The following is a 26,069-nucleotide window of genomic DNA, read 5'->3' as shown; positions in this document are numbered from 1 at the left end:
AAACCGTCAATCTCAGTAAACAGTTTTATAGATTAGTTACAGCATTTAATTATTAGATCATGCTTTAATTATCAGCCCCGTTCGCTTAAACTTATCAACCATGATACCGTATTTTTTCTCACAACAAAACAACTTCAGCAGATTTATCACCTGCAGAAACAACCGAACATCGTGAATACGGCTGATAAGTTATCAACCATGCTGTTATTTTTTCTTTCACACGGAAGTACAATCAACATAAGTTTGCACACGGCACAGGCAATTTGGTAGCCACAGTTTGTAAGCCTAATAAAAAATTCCGCAGTTCCGCTCCTGCTGCATCGGTGGGACTTGGGAGCTGGCAGCTGGGGCACGCCGAGCACGACATCCACGCAGGCGAGGTCCGTGCCGTTCCTCCGGCGTCCCCTCCGCGAGGCAAAGCGCGCTGATTCGGCCCCAACGTGATTCCTGCACGCCGCGCGCCGATTCCAGCCGGCTGAGGGGTGAGGAATCTGACAGGTGGGGGTGGGGGTGGCGCGGCAAACTCGACGGCTCCACCGTCTGCGAGAAACGATAACTTCTCTGACCCTTTGAGCTTCTTAGCGTTTTCCCATTCATCGAAGGGAATTACGTGTGAGCTATTAAAAAAAAGATTATAATTATTTGTAAGTTATTAAAAAAATTCAGCGGTCTTCAGCGCCACTGTTTTAATTTTTTTTTTCCTCCATGCTACTGTCGTTAGATTGAGCTCTAACAGTGTCAAACTGAAGGTGCAAAAAGTCAAAAATACCCTTAAGTCCAAATATATCATTAAATTTTTTAGCATCTTAACGACTTCAAATAAAAAAAACTCAAAACTAGAAAGTTGTAGATCTCGTCGAGATCTATAATTTTTATATAAAAATTATTTTTATTTAATTCCATAAAAAAAGATATGATTTGATATGATTAATATGTCTTAGAAAAATCATATTTTTTGTGGTATTAAAAGAAGATAATTTTTATATAAAAATTATAGATCTTACAACTTTATAGTTTTGAGTTTTTCCATCTGAAGTCGTTAAGATACTCAAAAAAATTAATGATATATTTAGACTTAAGGGTATTTTTTATTTTTCACACCTATAGATATGGAGGATAAAAAAAAATTAAAACAGTGACGCTGAAGACTGTTGAACTTCTCGCATGATTTACGGAGGATTGTGATCTTTTTTTATTGGCTCACGGGAAATTCTCTCCGAATCAAAACCCTACCTCACTATTTAAAAAAAAGCTACCTCACTCGCTCAGTCACTCCCATCGTTTCCTCTTCGCATAACTCCGCCCCTTCGTTTTCTCCTCTCGCATCAACTCCGCACCGGCACCGCCTCCTCAGTCCTCACATTGCAGAAACCTTCTCTACTCTCAGTTCGAAAGAAACCAATTTCATCTCCCTGCGTCTGGGGGAGCAGTGGTTTCCGTGTTCTGAGCGGGAGCCGCGGCGGCGGAAGCGGCTTCTCACGCAGGTGACTTCTTTTTTTTTTTTTCTTTTTTTGTCCACTTCCTTTTTCTTCTGCTGGGCAATTTGAAGTCGATCGAAGCGAAAATATTTGTTTCTTTGATCCTGCTCAGCGGGGTTTTCTTACCTTCGTTCGATTACAGTGCGTTGAATTCTTGTTCTCGCTGCGCTCTGATGTTTGGGGTTTCCGTCCCTCTTCCTGCAATGGATAGCTCTTGTGTCGGGAATATTTGTGATCGAAGCGAAATTTTTTGTTTCTTTAAATTGCTCGGCGACCTTCGTTCGATTACGGACTTACGGTGCGTGGAATTCTTGTTCTCGCTGCGCTCTGTTTTTGGGGGTTTTGCCCCTTTTCCTGCAATGGATAGCTCTTGTCTCAGAAATATTTATGGTCGAAACGAAAATATTTGTTTTTTTTATCCTGTTCGGTGGGGTTTTCTTACATCCCTTCGATTATGGTGCGTGGAATTCTTGTTCCTGCTGCGCTCTGTTTTTGGGGTCTTCGCCCCTCTTCCTTTGTTTTGGAAATATTTGGGATTCGAAGCGAAAATATTTGTTTTTTCATCCTGCTCGGCGGGGTTTCCTTACATTTGTTTGATTATGGTGCGTGGAATTTTGTTGTCGCTGCGCTCTGTTTTTGGGGTTTTCGCCCCTCTTCCTGCAATGGATAGCTCTTGTGTCAGAAATATTTGTGATCGAAGCAAAAATATTTGTTTTTTTTTTCATATTGCTCCGCAGGGTTTCCTTACCTTCGTTCGATTACGGTGCGCGGAATTCTTATTCTTACAGCGCTCTGTTCTTACTCCGCAGGTTTTGCTGTGGGATGGCAAATGCAAGCAGAGTGTACAGGTTCCAGGTCTTGCTGCCAAGTGGCGTGAGCAGTATGCTCACGTTGCATGACCCTGGTTATGAAATATCTGTTTCTGATCTCTTGCTTAAGGTTAAGGGGGAGTTGGGCAATACACATTGGGATGTCAATGGCAAAGTTTATCTAACAGACTTGCTTGACGGAATAATAACAGACAAAATCAAGTTGAGCAACTTCGACACCAAGAGTGTCAATATATTAAAACTCCATGTAAGCCCATAACCATTTTTTTTGTTATAACAATGTGTTATGTTTTGATTAATGAGATGGCTCGGCATACTATCGCACACTTTATTTGATTTATCTGTTTGTTTTACCAGGATGGAAAAGGAGGATCAGCCAGTATATATGAGGTGAGTTATTTATGTAATGCTATTCTGCACTTTAAACTTGATTTACCTATTCTTCATACAAAGTACTGATCACTATAAACTTCTTTAAGAATTGATGCACACATCCTATCATGCTAAGATACAATTTCTGCATAATCATATCGTTGAGATCCCAAGATCCATTTTCTTTTTCGATAAGGCTCAAGATTCTTGTGTTCGTGTTGTGTCACAAGTATTCATGAATCAGTTGAGTAGATCAAGCTGTAGCATAGATAATCCATATAATATTTCTTACATGAAAAGTTGTTGCATTGTCTGCAGAATATGTGGGACCTTACCCCTCAGACTGATCTGCTTCAGGAGCTTCCAGCAGAATATAGCACTGAGAGTGCTCTTGCTGACCTTACTGTTAGTTTTCTTATTAGAATCCTATATATTCTGAATTCTGGCTCTTTCTGATGGTGTCCCGTCCATTTGCCTTTCTTATTCCTTTCCCTTACCACAGGATAATGCACTACAAGCTTTGTGGTCAAATGACCCAGGAGAAAGAAAGCTGATCAAGTTAGTACCCATGCATTTGTATATTACCATCAAATTACTAGGGTCTAAAAGAATCGATCTTTGATATTGTTTCCTTTATCCGTTCAACCAACCTGTCACTACACCTATCTATATACTCTTGTAGTTATTAAGCTGCATTTAGCATGTAATGCTAAAAGAAAAGGCTAATTGATACACCAGCATCACCATCTTAATACAGTTAGAAAGGATGAGTTGAACAGTTAGAAAGAATGAGTTGAACATTATAAAAGCTACTACTGCTGGTAGAAGTAGTGTGCAAGGTTCTCTTAGGCCTCGTTCGGTTATACGGAATTGATTCCCGGCCTCGTTGTTTCTTCGTTAATTTCTACAGGTCCGGAACCCTTCCTGGCCAGGAAGGACCGGGAACGTCGTAACCGAACGCACCCTTAATGTGTTAGGTTAACAGATAAAAAAGTGTTGCTGTGCTGTACTTTGTTTTTAGCTTGTTTTGTTTTTCCATTGAGTACTCAACATGAAGGGAGTGAGTTGAGTGTTGGTTTTAATGTTATCCTCCAAGTAAAAAGTTAATACGTCATGATGCTCTTTGCTGTCGGTGTTTATGGGTTAAGTTTTGTGACCTTACATTATTCAGAGTTTTGTCCTCAAGTTTACATATAGTTACACTACGCATTTTCTCCACCTTGTTTGTGACCTTTATTATTTGCTCTGCAGTGCTAGTATTTATTTTCTTGGGCATACATGTCTTTTGGACTGCAGACTTGGTATTGTTACTGAAATTTGAACCTTCTTGTAGGATAACTGTTGACAAAGAAAAGATCGTGATTTTTGACACTGGTAGGGGAATGGATGGTTCATATGGGAACTCTATCTCTAAATGGTAATGTGGGTAGCTCAGTCACTGTATAATTTGATTGGTAATTTTTCATTTTGTGAACCATGGTGGGAGTTCTAGGGTGGTGTAGTGAGTGTGTCATTGAATAATATTGGGATACAAGCTCAGGCTTCTTAGCAAAAGCTACAATGTTGGATTGGATATCTAGATTACACACATCTGTGAATTTTTCTGCTCAATTGACATGCATAATAGCTAATATACATCAGCATTTCACTCCTTTTCCTTTATTTGATTCTCAACAGATCTATATTTGTTGGAAGTATCCTTGAGAAGAAAAAGATTTTCGTCCAAGTTATGGACATTTTTGTAGCATTCTTCCAAGTTCCAATACATGAAATAAATGAACCTCACTAGTACTTGTATTTATGTTTGTTCATACTATTTTCTCCATTTACAATAGTCTGTTAAAAATTAATCTCACATATTGTGCAGGGGGACAATGGGTTCTTCAAACCATAGAGTATTTCGGCAAAAAGGTATTGGCCGGAAAGCGCCATACTTAGTGGTGAGAACACTTCACTGACTGCACATCGATTTATTTCAGTTGCATCGCATTGTATATGAAAAAGTAAGGCTATTATTGTTTGGATAACATCCTGGCAGTGCAAATGTGCAGATTTGAAGTTGACCAATTGGTGGACAGTAGACTTACTTCCACATTTGGTTGTTTGGGTTAGGGTTCTGGAAATCTGAATAGGAACAAAAACCAGATACTGGCAGCCTCACTGTAGAATGCAGAATGAGGTGGAGGAATCACCACACTCCCGTTGTGGGGGGTTATAGCCTTCTGTTGTACCATCACTGTACATGGCAATATATATGAAAGGCACCCCCACAATGGAAGTGGTGATTCCTCCAGTTTCATTCTGTTTTAAGTCCCCTCGCCAACCCCAAACCCTAGCGCGCAGCCCCCCCCCCAGCAGCATGCCCCTCCTCCCTCGCACCGCCACCGCCAATTATCCTAATACTCACCCCTAGACTAGACCTATGTTTATCTTTTTCACTGTTTTTTGCAGAAGTGAGGCTCTTCTAGAGTTGTAGCATTGATCATATTTCTTGTTTCTCTGCTAGTGTGAACTCAATTAAAAAGCCTTCATTGATCTTGTGGTGGCAGTTGACTTGGTGGTGGGTGGTTGTGCCACTAGTGTGTTCGAGGGAGGATACGGTGCTTGGGCAGTGGGTTTGGTTGACACCCCTATAGCTAGCAAATTGAGTCCAAACATGATGCATAATGGGCCGTGAACTGTGAGAGATGCATGGACGAGGAATGCGGACATGGATGTTCATGTGGACACCAGATGGGCATGTTGTTGCCATGTTAGGCAAAACCATGGTGGATTAGCATGATACGCGATGGTTTGGATTTTGGAAATGTGGTTGCCTTTTGGACTTGGTCAGTTGGGCAACACTTGAAGGTTGAGCACTGAACCTGTTTGTTATTTAGATATGAGTAAATTACATTCACCATACAACAACTTGGTAGGTGGGTGCAGATTAATCCAACAACTTGTAAACTGCTCAAAATTGGTAAAATAACTTGGTAAAATTGGTGCATGTATGGTACAAACGCTGCTAGTGTGATAAAATATGTACTCACATATTAGATGCAAGGGTTAATAGTGGGTTTGTGGCACGTGCATTATGTGTTGTGGAACTGTTTAAGATGATTTTAGCAGCTATAAGACAGACATCATCACGAAGTAGGTGCTCCACAATGTTGATCACCTAAGCCACTAGCGATAGAGCCTCATCACAGAGAATCTGGTCACTCCTCGTGAATATAGTTAGCGTCTTTTGTTCTTGAACTTTAATTGTCTATTCTAATCATGCCAAGGTGGGTTTTTCACATGAGGAGGATTGTTGGTTTACAACATAAATCTTGTTTACTAGTATTAGTTCATAAGCTTGTAGGACTGGAACCATGGTGTTTCTCTGTTTTTGCAACAAGTACTTTGTTCTTGGCCAATATTATGACTGTACAAGTTTGTATTTGCACTGAAAGGTGATCAACAGTTTGTTGTTGGATGCTGGAGTGATAGCATAGGGTATTGATAGGATTGCGGACTTGTGGTCATGGCTTATCGTGTGAATATTGCTACTCAATTTTATCAATAAGTAGGCCAGATGGAAATAATCTTCTCTGTCCAAAATAGAAGGTTGAAAATTTATAGTGCGAATGTGATAATCTTTTGTAGATTGCAACCATTCTACTATTGTTCAGGTTTTATTTGGGATGTTCATACTGGTTGGATTATCGTTAATTCTAGCACCTAACTGATGAGTATGTATTTTGCTGTATTAGCAATGTTTGGACCTTATATGCATCAATTTACTAAGTTGTTGTACCCATTTGACCAATTTACAAGTTGTTTGACCAGTTGCACCCACCTGTCAAGTTTTTGTATGGTGGATGCAATTTACTCTTTAAATATATCCAAATTATGTCCTGTAGGAAAAAGAATATTGGTAGTCCAACCTTTTTTTTAAATGCTTAACCTAAGTTCCCACAGTCCACCTTTTTAAAACAGGGTATAATATACTTGTTCTCTACATTTCATATTATCCGTCTGTTGAAAGATGGATGCAGTGCAGTCCTTTGTTGATCCTGTTTAGCATTACATATTTCATGGCAACGGCTTGAGTTAAAGAAATTGCTTGGCTCCATATTTTACAATTTCCTTTTTAATATGACTTTTCATATGTAAATATACTGCGCTCCTTTATAAATCTTTTTAATTTTTGTAGATAAAACTTAATGAGTATCTTATAACTCGAAAAAATGTGATACAGTTAAAGAATTCAATGTGTAGGCTGCTCATGTATTAATTAAATCAGCTATCCTCGTACCTACACCAGGCTTTTAGATCCCCTAATGATATTTCTTATATTGATGCCTTTTGTATTTTTATATGTTTTTTTATCCTTTTTCTGTCGTATTAGTTGCTCATGTTCGGTTTCATCTCTAGTGTAACCAGCTTGCTTGGACTAAATGGCTTTGTTGTTGATGTACTTATGTATTGATTTTGTTACATATTTGCAGCCCTTCTTTGGCATGTTTGGTTATGGTGGAACTATTGCCTCGATGCATCTTGGAAGGTATGCATTTGTCACATAATCTTAGATAGTTTTTCTTTTATGCTTCATGAGCTTGTTCTGTTTCTTCTCTGCAACAGAATTGCTATAGTTTCCTCTAAAACCAAGGAATCGAAAAAAGTGTTTACCTTGCACCTTTCAAGGGAAGCCTTAGTGAAAAAGCCATCGGCTAAGAATTCCGAACACACTTGGAAGGTTGCTTTCTCTCTCCAATTTTTACTCTTTTTCTATTTTACTTGTTGTAAGTTGCAAAGTAGATTAGATCAGTACCCTCTGGATTGCAGACTGCTGGAGGACTTAGGGATCCATCTAAAGAAGAGATCTTGTTGTCACCACATCAAAGTTTTACCCAGGTGAACTACTTTCTGAATGTTCTGGTGTCCTGAAACAGTGTCCTGCATTGAATATGTTCTCAAAAGTAATTGTTGCGATAATTCAGTCTTAAATAGGAAATTCCAATACCAATTTTCTAGGATATATGTGCTCACTTAATATTTCATGGAGAAGTGTCCTTTCTCTATGGCATTCACCTTCTAGTGGGAACTCGTTAATTGATATATATGTATATATATATAATCGTTATGCTATGTTGTGTGTTGTAGCCTTATAGGGCATGTGAGATCCCATGCTTGTCTCACGCCCTCCTATCTAGTAGAAATGAGTGAACCTTCCTTACTGTTAGAATACTTTGATCTAAAATACTTAAACACTGTCATGACTGGTTGGTAAAGTATTTTACTCATTAGTGTACAAGTCATATATACTTCTCCAAGTGTCTGTTTTGCAACCCGTTTTCACCATTGTGTTCTATAAAACAAGTTTCAAGAAATAAATCTGCATTGGAGCCTATGTAGTTTGCTAATGTTTTGTAAAGTTGTTCACCTTTTAAACATATTTAGTGGGATTATAGAGAAAATGGATTGATCTCTTGTTAACTTCCATTATGCAAACATATAATTCTTTCTGCACTTATGTTTTAATTCACATTCACAGGTCGAGATCTGTGGGCTGAAAGGACACTTGGAAGGAGCTAGACTTCGTGGTTTTTTGAAGGACATATATTTTCCATACATACAGGTTCTGATGTAAAATCATTCCGTACTATAATCTAGTGACTTAATAATATCTTTATTTTATCTTAGGAAGGTTAAGTTTGAAGTTTCCATTTTTGCACTATATTTGGGCATGAATAGGTGTGCTTGTTCTTTGAATTTATTATGAACTGAGATTTTCAGGCCAAGTTTTTCTGATACCAGCAAGATCTACATAGTCAACTGTTTAATTGTTTGTAGAGTATTAAAACTAAAGCCAGAAGCACAAAGCTATTGAACCTTTTGAATAGCTCCAGGAAACTAATCTGTTAAATGAGGGCATTGTAATTAATACTCATTTGTGCATCTTCCCTGATATAATTTGACTGTGCAATGGACTTGTACAGTGCGGCTAACCAATCTTAATTGGTGTGTTTCTCAAGATCCAATTAAAGTAGGTCCAGGCTTGAAACTAAGCTTGAGATCAGGTATCCAGATAATCACCTGTTACCAGCCTTATTGGCTTATTGCTGGCCCATAACTCTTTTTTCAAGATAATGTTTTTAGAGTTTTTTTTTTCAAAACAGTAACATTACCACGAGTCTCACAATGTGGCTTGCCTGCAAGTTGAATTTCGGAATTCAAGATGATCATTGATCCATCAGAATCGAGCTATTTTGACTGCTGTACTGATGCACTTCACTTTTACATGTTTTTAGTGGTTGACTAGATCTGTGGAGGGTTTGGTAATATTCTGTTTGCAAATTAGGATTATATCCTAATCAGTGCAGTTATACTAATGAGATTTGTTTTTAATTTGTTCAGTATGATGAGGATAATGAATGGAGAAATACAAGGAACCCAGTGGAATTCGAGGTTTGACTAGCGTTCTTTGATAGTGCTACAAGTCTCAGTATCAGACCATTACTGATTAGTTAAATCTGAAAGAGGAAAATGCTCTAGTGGTCCTTAAACTTGTTCGGCATTGTCACATATGTCCCCGAACTATTAGTTTGCAGTTTTAGGTCCATGAACTTGGCTAATTGGTTCACTCGAGCAGTGGCGGAGCTTGGCCATAATTGGAGAGAGGGCCAATATGATGTAAACAAGAAGAGAGGATATATTAATATTTGATTAGCAACTAAAGTAGTAAATCCAAGACCTTCATTAAAAATTGATCTAGCTTAGGGGGGCCATGGCCCATTATGGCCCTCACTAAGCTCCGCCAGTGCACTCAAGGTCCAAATCTCTCTTATGAATGCTGATGGTGATCGGCCTACAAGGCATTGATGTCACCCAATTTTTTCCATCATCGTTCATATCCTGTTTGTCCACACATGGCAGAAAATGGAAAATAAAAAACAATGTGGAACCTACTGTAATCCCCTAGAATTATCTTTCTCATTCCTCATGTGCACCACAGAGGCACGCATATGCTCATTAAACATTTAGACCTTGTGAATGATGATCTTGGCCACCCAGAATCTAGCCTACCCAATTCTTATCAAATGGTCCACATGAAAAGTTGGCATAGTTGCATTGGAATGATCGACATGGCCACAAAATGTGCAGCTTTTATGTACCAGTTTATTTTGTTGAGAGATGCCTTTTTGTGGATGTATTTCAGGTTAATGGCGTAAATTTATCAGAGATACAAGAGGGTGAAGTCACAGTAACTAATATGCACTCTTCAAATGGTCCTGATTTCATTTTGCACATGACATTTACACAAAAAACAACAGGTAATTTATCCTCTTCCATTAAAATTAGGATATGATATTTTTTTCCGTCGCCTTAATTAGTTTTCATGTTGCATCCACAGCTTCTTGTAAAGCCCATGCGCGGTTGAGGTGTGTGTATTTTCCAATCATACAGGTATTATAGAATTTGTTATGATCTATGAATATGTTGTAGTGCATCCATACTAACTTACTGTTCTCCAGGGAAAAGAATCTATAGATTCTATCTTGGAGAAGTTAAGAATTGATGGCTTTGAAATAAAAGAAAATTTCGACAACTTCTCTCGTGTGTCAATTCGGAGGCTTGGACGTTTACTTCCTGATGCTAGATGGGTACACTATTGAATATCCACTCTAATTTGGTCATGAGTTATGATGTGTTCTTTCTGACTCTCATGTTCTGATTTTGCATAGCTAGTTAATAAGCCAACATCTGGTGCAAACCATTCTGTTCTATGACGTGCAATAATGTTTTCCCTTGCTAGTATTGCTTTTCCTTCTACTCTTGTAGCATTCTAGCATTTCCTTATTTTTCTTGGTTGAAGCATAATGGAATCTTACCATTTCTCACAAGCCGCTAGTAGTGAATATCTTACCTTCTATCATTCTATAATATTTTCATACTGAAACCATCAGTACCAATTTTGTTGAACCCTGATTTGGGTTATTCCATATAACTTTTGCACAATTTCTCACGCACCAAATTAGGTTATCATGTATGGTCAGCCTGCGTGCTTATTACAGCCCTTGTTGTGGATCGTTTACAACCCATTTGGTTAACTGATTGGCTTGGTGTTATGGCGGCGGCTTAGGTTGAGAGGGAGAGAGGAGGTTGGCCGGGGGCCTTGCCCACGGCCGAGCAAGAGACAAGTCTTTTCCTTCTAATTCTTGCTTTGATTAGATTGATACATCTCTCCTTATATAGAGAGGCTTACTTGACCCCTATGCAAGCTATCCTTATCGATAGGCCATGACATAGCCCAATCACCCCTTATTTCACTCCAATCACTCTTACTAAGCTTCTATATTAGCACCTGCTAATGGTGCGCCTAGGATTCCCCTCAATTGGGCACCAATCATGCCACTTTCTTGATTTGCTGCCTCTGGCCCCCCTTGAGGCAACCTCGCCGGCGCCGTCAGGCCCCCCCTCGCCACCTCCCCTCCGGCCGCCGCTGCCCCGAAAAGGGGGGTTCCCGTTCGTAGCCCCCACCATCCCCCTCTCTCCTCCCCCCAGTCCTCTCCCTCTACGGCTTCAGTGAGATGGGGTCTCCGGCCGGCCGGATCCGGGCCCCCTAGGGCCGGATGTGGCGTCTGTAGACCTCTCAGGTGCGACGTCCTCGTCCTGCGCAGATCCGGGCTTCGTGAACGGGAGGCCGGAGGCTGGCGGCCATGGCTTGGTGCCGGCCATGGCACGGGTGGCAGTGGCCTGCACGGCCGTGCGGCTGCAGGGGTCGTGGTCGCGGCTGCCGGTGCTGTGGCCGATGGTCTGCCCCCAGCCACCCCGCGGCGGCTAGATCTGGCTGCTGCTGGTCGGCGGTTGCTAGCTGGCTGGCGTGCCGGCCGGTGGTTGGTTGCCTGGCACTAGCTGGCCGGCCGGCGCGGTGCATGGTCGTGTTCTTGGCTCTCGCGGTTGTGGCCCGTGGGTCCTGGCCTCTGCTTCGCGGCGCTCATGGGGTGGAGGGCCGAGGTTGTGGCTGCCTTCGTCGGAACCGATTTGGGCCAGCCGCGGAGTGACGGGCGTAACCCGGCGCTGGTCGGTGTGGCGACCGTTCCCTGAATGGATTCTGGGTGAAAACCTTGCTTGGCTTGCTCTGGGCCGGCGGCGGTGGCGCATCATGCGTCACCTACCTTCTTGGAGGCGTCGCCGAAGACTCCATTCGTTGCGCTTGTCGATGGGGCAGGTCTGGGGACGAAGGTCCTACTACAGTGCTTGCCAGCGTTGGTGGCGTCTGCGAATGTCACTACCCTTCACGAAGGCTTCGTTGGAGCACTACCGTTGTGCCCTTGCTCCATCTTCCACCTCTCTCACCAGAGCTGTCTTCCATCTCTCTCGCCGGAGCTGCCCCCTGCAGTGTTGTGCCTGTAAATGCTTCAATCTACTCGTCTCAGTGGTCTGTCCAGCGGTTTTGCTTGGTGTTGCCGCAGTCGTTTGGTCTCTCGTAGCTGATGCGTTGCCACTACAGCTCTTCTTCGAGGGATGCTTTGCCGTCAATGTTGCATGGGCAGATGCTTTGCCGCCTACGTCGCTTCAGTCTCCCCCCTCTAGCAGAAGCTTTGCCGCCGCGTGCTTTCATAGGATACTTTGCCGCTACTGTGGTGCGTTTTGTCATCGGCGGATACTTGGCGGTCGTGCTCCTCTGGTGGATATTTTGCCACCGTCGTCGTGCCGGCCTCCTTGGCGGATGCGTTGCCGCCGAGGGTTGCCTGGTCATTTCCTTAGCGGATGCTTTGCCGCCGTTGCTGTTGGAAGCTTGTCTTGTCTGTCCTGGGTGGATACTTCGCCACCGTGGCTTCACTGCTCCGTTGGGTTCCGTTGCGTTGTTCTCTTTTGTCACAAGTTCCAGTCTGTCGGGGGTGTCGAGGACGTGGGTCTCTGTACCCTTTTTATCTTGCTTTCCTGTCTTTTGTGTCTTTGGGACTGCTTTGGTAATCCTTGGATTACTTGCATGTCCTTGTAATGTTTCAAACTCTACTTCCTCTAACACTTGGTAACTCCAAATCTTGTACAACCCATTTGGTTAACACAATGGTTTGGTAACGTAAAATCTGGTACCACGTCAACAGAGAATTTCTTGCAGAACCTCTCTGTTGCCTGATTTATTCGGTTACTTTTGATAATGCTAACCAGCCCAAAACATTCCACATGTACTAATGTCTGATGCCTTCGTTATCTGTCAGAGCCTGCTGAGCTGATTAAGTTTTGGTTTGTCTTCGGGGATTTTCTTCTCAAACTCAAGTACTATGTCCCGTTGTTGCAGATCCTAAGGAAGATTCATCTTGGGAAAATTAATAGTGGGAGGAAATTGTTAACTTTATAATGCTAAACTCCCTATACTGAAATTTGAATACATTATATATTTCCAGCACAATACATACCAATTTAGTCAAATAATCCTTCTTTTATATTCAGAGATAAATTATTTTGTGCGGATGTTGGCAGAGTTTTTGCAGATGAAAAACCAGATTACTTTTGCGTCAGACTACATCATTTTTCTTTTTCATCAATCTCTTGACCACATCATCATTTTTTCACTATAGGGTCCTCTTCCATTCATGGAACCTAAACAAAGAAAAGGCCAAAAGGCTGAGTTTTTTAGGCGATGCTTCAAGAGGGTGAAATGCTTTGTAGGTAAGCTCATGATACTGCTTCTACTTGTTACCAGACCAAAAGGTTTCCTGAGGTGGTGCTTGGATAGTTTTTGAAATTGGTTTTTACTCGCAACCAGTGTTAGCTGAAAAACCAGGAAAAATTCATTAGGATATTTACAAACTTGTGTGCAACTACACATGTACCTTCAATGTTTGGTTTTATATATTTAAGTACTTGTATTTTTGCAATCAACAAACTTACACAACCCACGCTGGAAAGCTGTTTTTGGTAGATCCCCATGTTATGTTGTTGCATGCTTGTTTTAGTAGACCCAACGTGGCAGTTGTTTTGGCAGTATGGATATTATTGTTTTAAGACCATGATGAACCTCACGCTCATAGTAGTGACAATTATCATGCTGGTTGTCTAACTAAATAAGTACCTCCTGCTAGACAATGAGGTACATGACATATTGTCTCAAGTTCCACTAAGAGCTGTGCTGGTGAGCCTGGTGAACAGTATAACACTGCTGTGTGATTGCCTGCATTGAAGTAACTTATGTAGGTACAAGTTAGATTGCACAGCGACTCAGTTGGTTACCTAATCCACATGTAGAGGTGGTAGGAGGGATGACACATTGATTTAGCTTGTTGGTACTCTGGTTTGAGTGCCATTTGCCATTGCAGCATCAACATATTGCTCATGGTTGCGCGATTAGCTTGATGACCACTTTTATCTATGCGTCTTGTGCTCAGCGTGGAGATTGATGTAGTGGCAACTGGCCAACACAATTTGATGCTATGTGTCACTGGCCTAGCCTGTTTTGCTTTGTGTCAAGTTAACACTCACTGCTGCTACCAGGATTAATGGGCAGGTGCAAGTAGGCAGATCTTGGTGGCAAGTATAAAGTTAAAAGGAATGACAGTCATTCTCATCTGTTATATGTTTGAACGCCACCAAACATAAGGTCATTAAAAGCTGGCTTAATTATCTAGGATCGAACAAGTATTATCTACCTGTTTTGAAAGTATAACTACAAAATTTAAAGCATTTTTTCTCTAAACAATCTACTTTTTTTTTTCTGAAAACTATTAGTGACCCATCTGATCCAAACACCTATCAAATTTTATTATTTAATTGCATGCATTATTTATTCTTTTTGGTTTATCTGTTTTTGCAGAAACAGATGCAGGGTTTTATCCAACGCTGTCAAAGGTAAATTGCCATATTTCAGTCCTTATCTGCTATGTTACACTGTTTCTACTTTCCTTTTCATTTCCTATGTTACCAGGTGTACGAAAGAATTGTTGGCCTTTACTGAAGCTAGGCTGCTTTGGTAGACCAAATATAAAAAAAATATGTAAAGAAAAACTCCCTGGGCACACTAATTTGAAGGTGTTTACTGTTTAGAACAGTACATGCATACTAAAATAAGCTATCGCTGTAAAAACCTATCTTTTCTACAGTGTGAAATATTTGAGTCAAATATTCTCATTGTTTTTCGTACACCCACCCTGATGTTCACAAAGTTATTTGTCAAAGCAGAACTTATTTAATTGCATATGTTGGAGTAGAACATCACTTGTTTTATATGAGGTAAAATTACATATTTTGCAAAAGTAGTTTGAACTTTGAACCAAGCAATATAATATAAAATATGTGTTCCAAGTGGAGCTTGATGTCTTGTGAAAACGAAAAGGCCAATCAGCTGTCTGTCTATAAGTGTGTCAAATTGCTGCAATGAATTATTTCCACTGAACTACTGTTTCAGAAAGGAGATGTTTTGCAGAGTGTATGTGTATTACATTGATATTTAATTATTTATGGTATGCAGTCAACAGTTACCACATTGATTCATATTCTATGAGTTATGCACTTGTTCCTTAGATATGCACACAACAATGTTATGTTACTTACTGTAGTTATGTTAAATTTGCAGACTGACTTAGCACAACACGATCCGTTTACAAAGGCACTTCGTAATTGGGGTAGCAATTACTTGAACAGTTGCTCAGGTTTGTTCTTTATCGACCCATCTGATTTACTTCTCCAGTCGCCTTCTAACAGTGCATTTACTTGCTAAATCCACTTTTAATTATTCTAATATTTGTGGTGGTCTAAATCTTTTGCTAACTAGCTGAGGAGGTTGATATTGAAGCACATGGTAAAGATGGAAATTTACTAAGTTATAAGCAGTTCGAGAAACAGTATTATGATTGGATCACGGAAATGCATGAAAAGTATGATGCGGAAATGGATGGTGGAGATGATGAACCCACTCTTATTATCAATCCAAATTGCAAGGATCGACTTGGAATATCCAATGATGGTGAGGCGTTATGGATGCAATGCCATTGCGCTTATTGTGTGCTTATTCAACTAACAAAGCATTAAATCCAGTAGTAGCATTATTTCTTATCTTTTATTACGATCCTGCAGTTGAAGTCGTTAGAGTTCATACGTCAATTAGCAGAAGAGGGCAAACATGGAGGAGAGGAGATCATCTTAAAATACTTAAGGGAGCAACTGGACAGATGAAAGCTAGTTTCTGTACATTGAAAAATTCTATGTGTACCACTTTGGAGTACATTGTTGTTCAGGGACTGCAAGGAGATATTTGTGGTGAGTTCACTCATGCTCTACTGTGAATCTTGTATCCTCATTATCAAAGAGGTTAGTGTATCTTTGATTTCTAATGTGTAAATGTCTTATTCACAGGTGAAGTCCGCCTTATATGCAGGTCTTTTTTATCCCATTTATTTATTATAGTAACCTACTTGCTTCCCTCTTATGTTTCATAAAAAAAAAATTGCTTCCCTCTTCCTGTTGTTTCTGTAAAGGTAAAGTTTTGCAAAAATTTCAGGCCTATTGAGTACCCTGATGGGCAAGGATGCTATATTATTAAAGCTAAAGACACAAGTCCCAATATCTTTATCAAAGAATCAGTCTCCTTTCCTGTCAGCATTATAGATAATAAAATGGTAACATTTTTGTAAAATGCATGCAAATTTCTGGGCATTTGCTGTTTGTTTAATTGCTATACTTGCAGTGCAAAATAATAGATGATGATTCTTGGAATCAAATGCTGAAAAAGAGAAAGGAGAAGGCTCCTGCATCAATAGAAGTTATAAGAAATATTCATGGACTAGGAGGGGTCAGTAATTTAATAGACTTGCGCTCATGTCTTTAAACTGTGTTTGTTTACGTGGTGTTTTCCTTTTGCGTGTACCTACTACTTTGACAGGATCTACCATACGAAGTTGTCATGGCTGGTTATCAACCTCCACATGAGATCATAGCTGTTTTGCGGCCAGGAAATTATAAGCCTAGCTCCACTGGTCTTCCTGACCAGAAGAATATTGTGAAGGATGACGAGCTGGAGATGGTAATGGAGGTTAGATATTTGACGAGTAAAGACTGTCCTGCAAAATTAATACATAAAAGGGTGAAGCCCTCATCGCATAATGACATAGATGGCCTGTATGTATTTCCATTGAGGAAAAGTTCACTTATCTTTAGCAAATCTGGAGTTTACCAGTTTATTTTCTCTGTGGTAAGTATAGTACTGTTTAAATATGGAATTAGCTGCAAAAACATGTGTTTTAAACCTTATGCTGTATGTTCCTTTTGGCAGGATTGCAGAGATTCAAGTGTCATTCATCATAAGACTACTTTAAAAGTTTGTCCAGACACGAACTCTAGGCAATTTATTTTCAGTGTTGCTGACTTTTCCACTGATAAGACTCATGTGGATATAAGGTTTGCTCCAGGATGCATGTGTACTTGCTTTTTGTCTCGTGAACATTAAATCAGATGTTATTCCCTTCCTTATTCTAATTCCTTAACATCGAAGATTAGATACTTAGTTAACTACTCCCTCCGTGTCAAAAAGAATGACGCTATAGGATGCATGCTGGTCAATGATATGGCTAGGAATCTGGGCACTCTATTGATGAACTGGAAGGTGATTACAATGGCTGCATTAACTGGAATAGCAGCAGTAAAGGAGATCGCCCTCCCTGGGAGGCTCTGATCGGCTAACTCTACTTCTGCTCATCCCTCTCAATCAGCCGGCACTTAGTTATATCCCCCTAATGTCCGGCTGTGCACTAACATGCACTCACAATCTGCTGACCAAATCTCCTATTCCTACTCTCCAGATCCTAACTTGGCCGGCTGTGCACTAACATGCACTAACAACCTGCTGACCAAATCTCCTATTCCTAGTCTCCAGCTCCTAACTTGTAGCAGCAGCCCAGAATTAGCCACTGGTGGTTGCTGGCATCTTCTTCTTCCTTTAGTGTACTGCTTTCCAATGAAAGAGTCCACAACAGTCAAACTTTCTCAAGTTTGACTAGCTTTATAGAAAATATTAGCAACATTTGTATCACTAGATAAATTTATTATGAAAATATATTCCACGATTTATCTAATGATATTAATTATGCATTATAAATATTAATATTCTTTTATTCTTTTACTTGGTCAAAGTTAAAAATGTTTGACTTCTCGGGAAATGAGAATGACATTCTTTGTGGGACGGAGGGAGTATGCTCTTGTTGATTGATTTAATGTTTAGTCAACTAAATTACTCTCATATGCTCTCATGTGATTTGACTGTTACCAAGATTTTCTTTACATCTTCATTCGTACAAAAGAAAAATGCTTTATGATGCACTTGAAGTCCTGAATTGCTACCTGTTCTTATGGTGTCCGTACAGCTCTCTCATCCTTAATATATAGTGCCATTATAACCATTAGCCCATAATATGGACTCAGTAGACTCTGTACTCCAGCACTGCCTCAAAATTGCCCAAAAATTTCAATGGGTGCCAGTCATGTGGAATTCTACACAGAACTCTTGATGTTGCTTCATTTGTTATGTCTGTTCTTGCTACAGTTACTCTTTGCCTTTCCAGTTTGATAAGAATAGATATTACAGGCTTGGGTGTCCAATTAGATGTCTTGCTATTAGAAGCCATGACAAGTATGAAAACAGAATTCCTTTCCTCGATACATCGAGCGTTATTGCAACTATACTTGATGGTGATGATGTTCTTGCACAAGTTGATAATATTGAGGTGGAACTCTCGTCAGATTCATTAACTTTGAATATCATGGTATGTCGTATGAACATTCTTTTTACAATACTGACAGTATCTGGTAATTTTAATGTTTTATTGTTAATTATATTTGATGTCACGCTGGCCATGAAGGATTTTCGGTTCGAAACCAGCAATTTGGATCTGCTACGGCCAAAGTATGAAGCGAAATTGAAGATTTCTTCATCTGCTGATGAGTTTTCTGGTATCTGTCCATGTGAAGGTTAGATAGCAAGCTCGTTTATCTTATCTTTTACATTCATATTTTACAATTTTATAGTTACATTTATATGTATTTCATGAGGATTTTTTCATATTGTTCATTAAGTACCAAGTCTTGTTCTCACTCAGTTAATATGTTTCTGTGCAGTTAAACCAGGCCATCCATCAACCATTAATATCAACATTTCCCTTTTCCAAGAAAAGAATTTAACTCCTGGAAGATTGATTGATAATGTCTTTCTGGAGGTACGTGATTATGATGACAACTTGTACACCACTATTTTACGTAAACATACATAATTGGTTATATTGCTGATGACTAGTAAGGGATCCAACATAGCTATTAGAAATCCTTATGAACCATCATAACTTATTGAGTATTAATAGCATCTTATTTTAATAGGAATTTAGGTCTTGACATTGCATTAATGTACCAAAAGATTAATTCTCTTTTCATCCAAACAAAAAAATAGAAGGTAATTTTTGTGATGGGCAAGAAAAGTGTTTCAGAGGAACAAACTACACTTAAATGCTTGCTTTTCAGTGGTAGTCACTTTCTTGATCTTTGTTGGCTACTGATATGTACAATAAAAAATGTTTACTCTTGAGTTAAAACCTGGAACCATGAATAGTGATTCTACAATGCAATAGTTATGTCTTACTGTACATCTGAAATTTGGGGGGTGTATAAAGTATAATATTAAATGTGGTTCAGTAACTCCTCACATGGTGTTTGTTTATCTCAGACCCTGAATCCACTTGATGTGGCAGGTGTTCGATCAATTCGGCAATCATGTTGAAGAAGGAACAAAACTCAATGTCCATGTTGATGGAATGTGTTTTCTAGACAAACAATGCTCTGTTCAGAAGGTAATTGTTTCACATAATGTATGACTATATACTCTATATCCAGAAGTATCCAGTGCACAACTACAGGGCCTGAACAGATGTGTTAGTCATATTATATTTATGTATGGTTCCGGTTCATCTTTCAATTTTTGTAAAGTACAATTATGTTTTTGACCGTTCAACACAATGATATTTTTTTAAAGTACAATGATATTTTTGACCGGTCAACACAATGCATCAATGCCAAGACTTTAATGTACGAATTCGAACATTTTAATGCATTCTGACCTTAGATTTACCTTTCTTTTTGACTAACCACTTTACTTTTCGTATTGTTTACTGGCCAACATGAGCATAACCTGAAGTACTGACCCAGCCAAGCCAGAGAGTTCCAATTCCTATAAAAGCCCAAGCCTATCCTATGCCCACTGACCCATTCAGAAGCCCGCAAAGATAAATTGCAGCTTGGATCTCGTTGTTTGAACTTCATAGAAATAGGGACATGCGACCCGATAGCTAGTGGCACAGTAGTTAATCTGGGTTTTTTTTTTCCAACTCACAACTGCATTTATACAGAAGGAACTTTTCATTCATCACAAAAAAAGGAAAATCATAATAGTGCCTTGCACAGCTTGATCCTTAAAAGTGCTCACATATAGTTAGAAGAAGAAATACATACCGCTGGCTGTTACTATTCAGATAGTCAGTTTTGGACCCTCTAGGTGACTAGGTCTCTGCATTGAAAGTTTGAAACATGATTGTTTACTGCCACCCCCATCAAATTGAATTTGAAGGAGAGGGAGGCCTGGGTGAAGGAGAAAGTCTGGATCAGTTCGCATATATGCCATGTGGGGATTTTTTTCCACCGTGACAAGTTGGTATAAATATTGATCACAGTTTATGTTATGGCAGTGGAAGAGGTCTCCAGGAGCATGCACGGCCACCAGGCCTTCATGGGCATGCACGCCAGGTCCAGAGGCTAAAATAAGAAGGCGCATGCGGCATCATTGGTTAGAAGGCGCATGCGCCATCCTTGGTTAGGAAGGAAGGAGTCGGGAGGATTATTAGGAGTTGGTTTCCTAGTTTGTTAGAAGTGCACCTGAGTATAAAGGGCACTGGATCTGCTGTGAATAAGGCATCGAAGGAAATAGGACCCCCCAAGGCCGCCGTCTTCTCCTTCGACGGTGGCTGCCGGCGATTCAGCCGTGATCATTGCCTCGCTATCCTCTGCGCTCCCCACGCCATATCAGTTTAATGGTGTTTTTTACTGGATGACAGATGAACTTTACTGTATGCTTGAAGGAATTTGATATGTTGTTAGAGATAAAGTTACATTAACTGTTCCCCTGTTTCTAACTCATGTTTTGACAATCATGGAATCCATTATGTTGATTATAGTTCTGCAGTTATGCATCTGCCAACTTGTATACTGAAGAGAAAACTTCCCAGGTAAATGGTGCTGGTTTTATTGACCTTTGTAGAACACTAAGAGTTGTCAGGGGCTTTGGTTCAGAAGGTCAGTTGTTTTGTATTATGCTTACGCCAGCATTTTGTAACAAGTTTTAATTCTATTTATTGTGTTTATTACTATCATGTACAGCTTCTATAACAATTTTTCACAATGAGAAGGAGATCTTCACGAAAATATTTCAAATAGCCACGAGAGAATTAAAAGCAGTAAATGTAAGATACTTTTTCCCTTGAATGTTGTTCCTATGATTTGACCCTTAATTTTTAGATAGTGTTTGGGGTTTATTTGTTTATTTATTGTTATTTGATTTGGCAGGTTCCAGAAAGTTGTCCGGCAGGTTCCTTCTTGGAGAATGTCACATTTGAAGTGTCTGATAGTGATGGTCTCATTGATGAATCCATTGATGGACCTCTGCATACACTCAACATCACATCAAATGAGTTACCACTAGTGGAAGGAGCACAGTATGCTATTAAACATGGAAGGTGTGTTCTTTCTCGTGTGCAGCTTCCTCATGAACAAGGAACAGTCACTATTGTGGCATGTCACACATCTTATCCTGATCTGCAAATAAAGATTCAGGTATCAATTACTTGTAAGATTTCTGGCATTTTTATGCCAATGTTTCAAATGTATTGCTGAATTTTAACCTTTCCAGCTTCAAGTTCAATCTTTTGATTTGGCGTTGACCACCTTGGAGGACGGATCTGAACCTATTTTCAGCTGTCCAATCTCAATTGTAGAAAGTTCAAATCTTTTACTTCCCAGTCAACTTGCTCCTGGTCAACCTAGCCATCTTGTCACATATGTAAAAGATGTTGTTAAGGTACGAAATTGGCATTATTAGAAGTACAGAGCACTACACCGTTATATGTTGCACTTAATATTATTAGAGAAGGTGAAGTCTGTTTGATTTGAAGTTTAAATCAATAAGTACTTAGCTAGATTTTTCTTACAATTATGATCAACTTGGAAGCAAGATTGAAAAGAAAACTCAAGCATGAAGTCGCTTGATCTCTGTCAATTACTATTTCGTGCCTTCTGCAGAAAACGAAAAATAAAGTTGGAGATACCTACTCGAAGATAAAGTCTACAGAAGAGACACTTAAAACTCTATATTCTCGTAAGGTCTCACTGGAGAAACAAATTGACACTATAAAAGGTGAATTTTCTATGTCCTGAAATATTCCTATTTTCATACTGGCATAGTGTTGGTATTATAATCATAACTTGAGCTTGGGCTCCAGCTGCATTGGTCCATCTGTTTTATGGAGTCTGCTGCCATTTCTATGATTACCACAACTGGCTTTTGGTTTGCTTCTTTATGTAACTTCAAAGTTTTTTACCAGATGAGATTGGGGCCATGGTTGGGTCATTCATTGATGCAAAGGAGTTGGTTCGTGATAAAATTAGAGAAAAAATTGGCACTGCTGCTTTTGTGATATGTTCCAGTGGTGATTTCATGGATGGCGTTGTTGGTATTGTTGCCCTACTTGGAACTGTGCCTGATGGCAAAATTGGCAGGTAATTTTTTTCTCTTCAAAGCAAAAAAACAGTATGTAAATTTATCTATTGACACTGATATGTAGTTTGTTTTGGATCTTTTTTAATTTGATGATAATCACTTGTAATGGATGTGTACATTTATAGGATGCTTGCTGTGTATCTTGGCAAAGATGACATGCTCTCAGTAGTTTGCAAGACACAGGAAGCTGCTAATTACATTGAGAAATACAACACTGATGGAGGAGTGGATGTTGGCTTTGGTATTCACCGTGAAGCAGCTGCTTTGGGCGTTCCCATAAAGAGAAGATTTGCTGTCATTTGCTTAGATGATATAGTGTAAGATCCACATTTTCTAGTTGATATAAAGTTGTTTCCGTGGTTCTCCATTTGAGTGCTAAGTAATTTTGACCAAGGAACCTTATGTGTAGGTTGCATATGGGCTTTTGATAACGTTAATTTTGCATCTAAACAGATAGTATTTTCTGGGTCAAGTTAATTTCTCTAGCATATTTTTGAAAGAACTCACAAAGGCTGTATACTTCTCCGGACAATTCTTTGAAAGAACTTACCCAGAAATCCGATATACTTTTTGCAAATAAAACATACTGCACTTATTTCCTCATTATTATTTTCTATGGCCTTGGGGAGTACACAGTAGGATAGTAGCAGTTGGCATCCACCCTCTCAGGGAGCCCCTGAGAAGCTGATTAGATGGAGAGTTGTGTTTAATCTTGTTTTATTTCCAAAGGTGTTCACCTGGTATAGTGCTGGCTTGACAAATCTACCTAACATCTAACAAAACTGATGGTATTAGCGACATCTAACTAACACAATCTTGACTAAAGATCGTTTAACATGATAGCTAGGAACTAAGCTTGATAGTGTGGTTATCTCTAAGCAATACTAAGCCTTCCCACTAATGAAAGCTGTGCACGACATTATTATAAAAGTTAATATCAAAATTTAATTCCCCAAGTTGCCTGTGTAGGTTAGAATAGTATGAGAATTAAGTAGTTATTTGTATCATAAGTAGCTGGCCTTCGCCAACCCCATTTTATATATGTATTGTCAAAGGAGAGAAGGAAATCTAGTCTTGCAATTTGCCTTATGGATTTTTGCTTTTTTGTTGATGGCACATCTCTTTGACAGGCCCTACAAAGGAGGCGTTTTGCTGAACAGTCCACAAAAGGAATTAAACCTGGCTTGGCCTTCTCCACATGGACCTAAGGGATTCAGAGGATTTGCTGTCAATATGATAAATCTTTCTTATGATAATCTGAACATAACCACAAGTAGAGGGCATGGACTCCGTGAAACTTTATTTTATAGTCTCTTTGGAGAGCTTCAAGTGTATGAAACCCGAAATGATATGCTCCAAGCCATGCCTTATTTGAATGGTGGAGCAATATCATTGGATGGTGGTGTAATCAAAGGAAAAGGGAAACTACTTCTTGGATACAGGTCAGTATTTTTACTGCCATAATCAACTCTAGGGTTGTCAGCTTGTTGCAGCATGCAGGTGTCTGTGTGGCCTCCTCAACCTCCATGGTCTTTTTGGCTCTCCTTTTTTTTAAACGCAGCCCCACCTTGCTACTTTCCATTGGCTAATTTGGTTGTACATCATGATGCATTCGATTCTGTTAGATGGCATTGAGATCACTAGAATACCAGCTAAGGAAGCAACTGGCAATGTATTTGGCTTTATTATTTTAACTTAAGAAGAAAATTCTGTTTAATCAGCATGCATGTTGGGCGTTTCTTGTCATTCCCAGCCTCGAAAAAGAGCATCAGTTAATTTAACTACATATTTAGCATTAGTTATGCTAGCATTTGCATCACAAATCATTCTTTATTTTGATGGTGCATTTATTCCATAACTCCGTGTTAAATTAGTCTGGTCCTTTTTCAGTGATCCGAAGATAACGTTTCCAGTCGTCTCCGGCTTGCCCAATACCATCACGAGCGAGTCAAACGACCATCTGGATGTCGTCACAAGAACAAGAAATCTGGATAGTAAAATGAAGCTTTTGGAAATAATCGAAACCAGGATAAGCGAACAGGAAAAGTTGCATGAGGAACTGGTGAAGGAATTCAACAAGAGAAAACGCAAGTTTGAGGAGATCGAAGAGAGAATAACCCAGCCCTGTGGTAATGAGCTTGTGCTGCGCGACCTGCAGGTTAAGGTGGAGGAGCTTGATCCGTAACGCCTCCTGTACGCTGCACGCAGCAGACCTATGACATAGTTTAGGACATCTCTTCGTTGGTATGGTACTCTTATTTTGAGAGAAGCCGTGTGGTTTCCCGCCAAGGGACATGCCTGCCTACCATGGCAAGATATGTAGTAGACCCAGTGCAAAGCATATGTATGTCTTAATTACTAGCTTATATATGCATGAATGCTTTTAATCAATTTTTTTCATTGCGTCGAGAGGCTGGTGGCTTATTCATTCGTCAGGTCCAGGCGTCACCGCTTTAGGCGTGCAGCTGCAGCAGGAAGCAGCTCCTGCACGCTGGAGCCGCCCTCCTGGCTGCTGCGTCAACGTAATGCATGCCATGGCGGCTTCGCCAATCCGCTTGCTAGGAGGCCGGGGAACGGGAACGGATACGATTTGGGATGGGAACGTCACGGCGAGACGGGTGTGGATGCGATTTCTTCGAAGCCTTGGTGCCCTAAGAGCAGATCCTACATTACATCATATATATATTTGCTGAACTCTATAAACAAACTTCATATATAAATTGGCGACTCAATATGAAGCTTTATTTAATTTCTGCATCGACGTCAGTACATCATGGCATCCTATCCACCATAGCCAGTCAGTACCCATTTCGTTGTTGATGTTGAAGAGATGGAGGTCTCATTTTGTAGAGTGCGTTTTTTTTTTTTTTTTTTTTTAAGAGCGCGCACACGATGCGCTGGCAACCTCCAGCAACGCAATGGCCCTGCACTTAGCAAGATGAATGATCCGGGCATCGAGCTCCATCGGCGGTGAAATCTTTTTTAGCGTTGTCATGGCAAGTTTGGGGATCACATGCTTTACCCTGTGGCGGGATCTTCTTAATTAGACGTACAAACTTTCTTGAGGGCTACAGCATCTGTTGTGAAGAACACCAGTGGAAAGAACAGATAGTAACATTCACTTGCTATATATTCGATTCAAGTTGCTGAAACAATGAACTGTATATAGGAGAACAAGAAATTAGTGGGTACTGGAAGCAAAGCATGAGGAAGCCAACTGCCACGAGCAGAACCATATTAGCCCTCCTCATCTTATCTTAGGTAGATGTGTTACTCTGGAACTGTGATTCACTAATTAACTTGTGATTTGTGATGGAGAATAAACGGAATGACAAACCTTTATACTAAATAATGTGTCATAACTCAAAAGTTCCCAATAGATTAGTTCTACAACTGGACCAGACAAGTTCAAACCATATTAATAACTAGTATAGTGCCCGTGCTAACGCCATGGGCTTATCTCAGGGATATACATGAAAATAACCAAACACCGATATTTTTTTCATAGTTTAATCCGAAAAACACTCATGCATAGCAAGGCATAATAGGTCATGTTATCACTCAATCTATCAATAAGCATCTGTTTGAGGTCACCTGCTCGTGAATCCAGCT

The 26,069-nt window shown here is 39.9% G+C and overlaps 1 protein-coding gene across 3 annotated transcripts; it reads left to right on the top strand.

Moving 5' to 3' along the window:
* The first annotated feature begins 1,325 nt into the window (after positions 1-1,325).
* Positions 1,326-25,195, top strand: LOC136476233 (structural maintenance of chromosomes flexible hinge domain-containing protein GMI1). Of its 3 annotated transcripts, XR_010763453.1 has the most exons (39): positions 1,326-1,484; positions 2,288-2,555; positions 2,666-2,698; positions 2,999-3,085; positions 3,183-3,238; positions 4,014-4,097; positions 4,548-4,620; positions 7,156-7,211; positions 7,289-7,403; positions 7,493-7,561; positions 8,202-8,285; positions 9,065-9,115; positions 9,867-9,981; positions 10,062-10,114; positions 10,183-10,311; positions 13,237-13,327; positions 14,469-14,503; positions 15,228-15,303; positions 15,426-15,617; positions 15,728-15,910; positions 16,007-16,028; positions 16,152-16,269; positions 16,338-16,442; positions 16,533-16,841; positions 16,923-17,047; positions 18,231-18,408; positions 18,505-18,613; positions 18,761-18,858; positions 19,384-19,482; positions 20,860-20,977; positions 21,062-21,144; positions 21,248-21,514; positions 21,591-21,758; positions 21,980-22,094; positions 22,282-22,456; positions 22,583-22,774; positions 23,588-23,899; positions 24,348-24,801; positions 24,894-25,195. XR_010763453.1 is itself a non-coding variant. In XM_066473996.1 (38 exons), the coding sequence occupies exons 2-38, from the start codon at positions 2,301-2,303 to the stop codon at positions 24,640-24,642; spliced, it is 4,725 nt and encodes a 1,574-aa protein (XP_066330093.1). In that variant the 5' UTR covers positions 1,326-1,484; positions 2,288-2,300; the 3' UTR covers positions 24,643-24,848. The 3 variants fall into 3 exon arrangements, 2 of the variants coding, with proteins under 2 accessions (XP_066330093.1, XP_066330094.1); XM_066473996.1 differs by lacking the exon at positions 24,894-25,195 and having other exon boundaries at positions 24,348-24,848; XM_066473997.1 differs by lacking the exon at positions 24,894-25,195 and having other exon boundaries at positions 1,327-1,484; positions 20,911-20,977; positions 24,348-24,848.
* Positions 25,196-26,069: the final 874 nt, after the last annotated feature.

This window comes from Miscanthus floridulus, chromosome 8, assembly GCF_019320115.1.
Source record: "Miscanthus floridulus cultivar M001 chromosome 8, ASM1932011v1, whole genome shotgun sequence".
Lineage (NCBI taxonomy): Eukaryota > Viridiplantae > Streptophyta > Magnoliopsida > Poales > Poaceae > Miscanthus > Miscanthus floridulus.
Note: the sequence above shows the minus strand (reverse complement) of the source record. Positions and strands in the feature narration are given on the sequence as shown.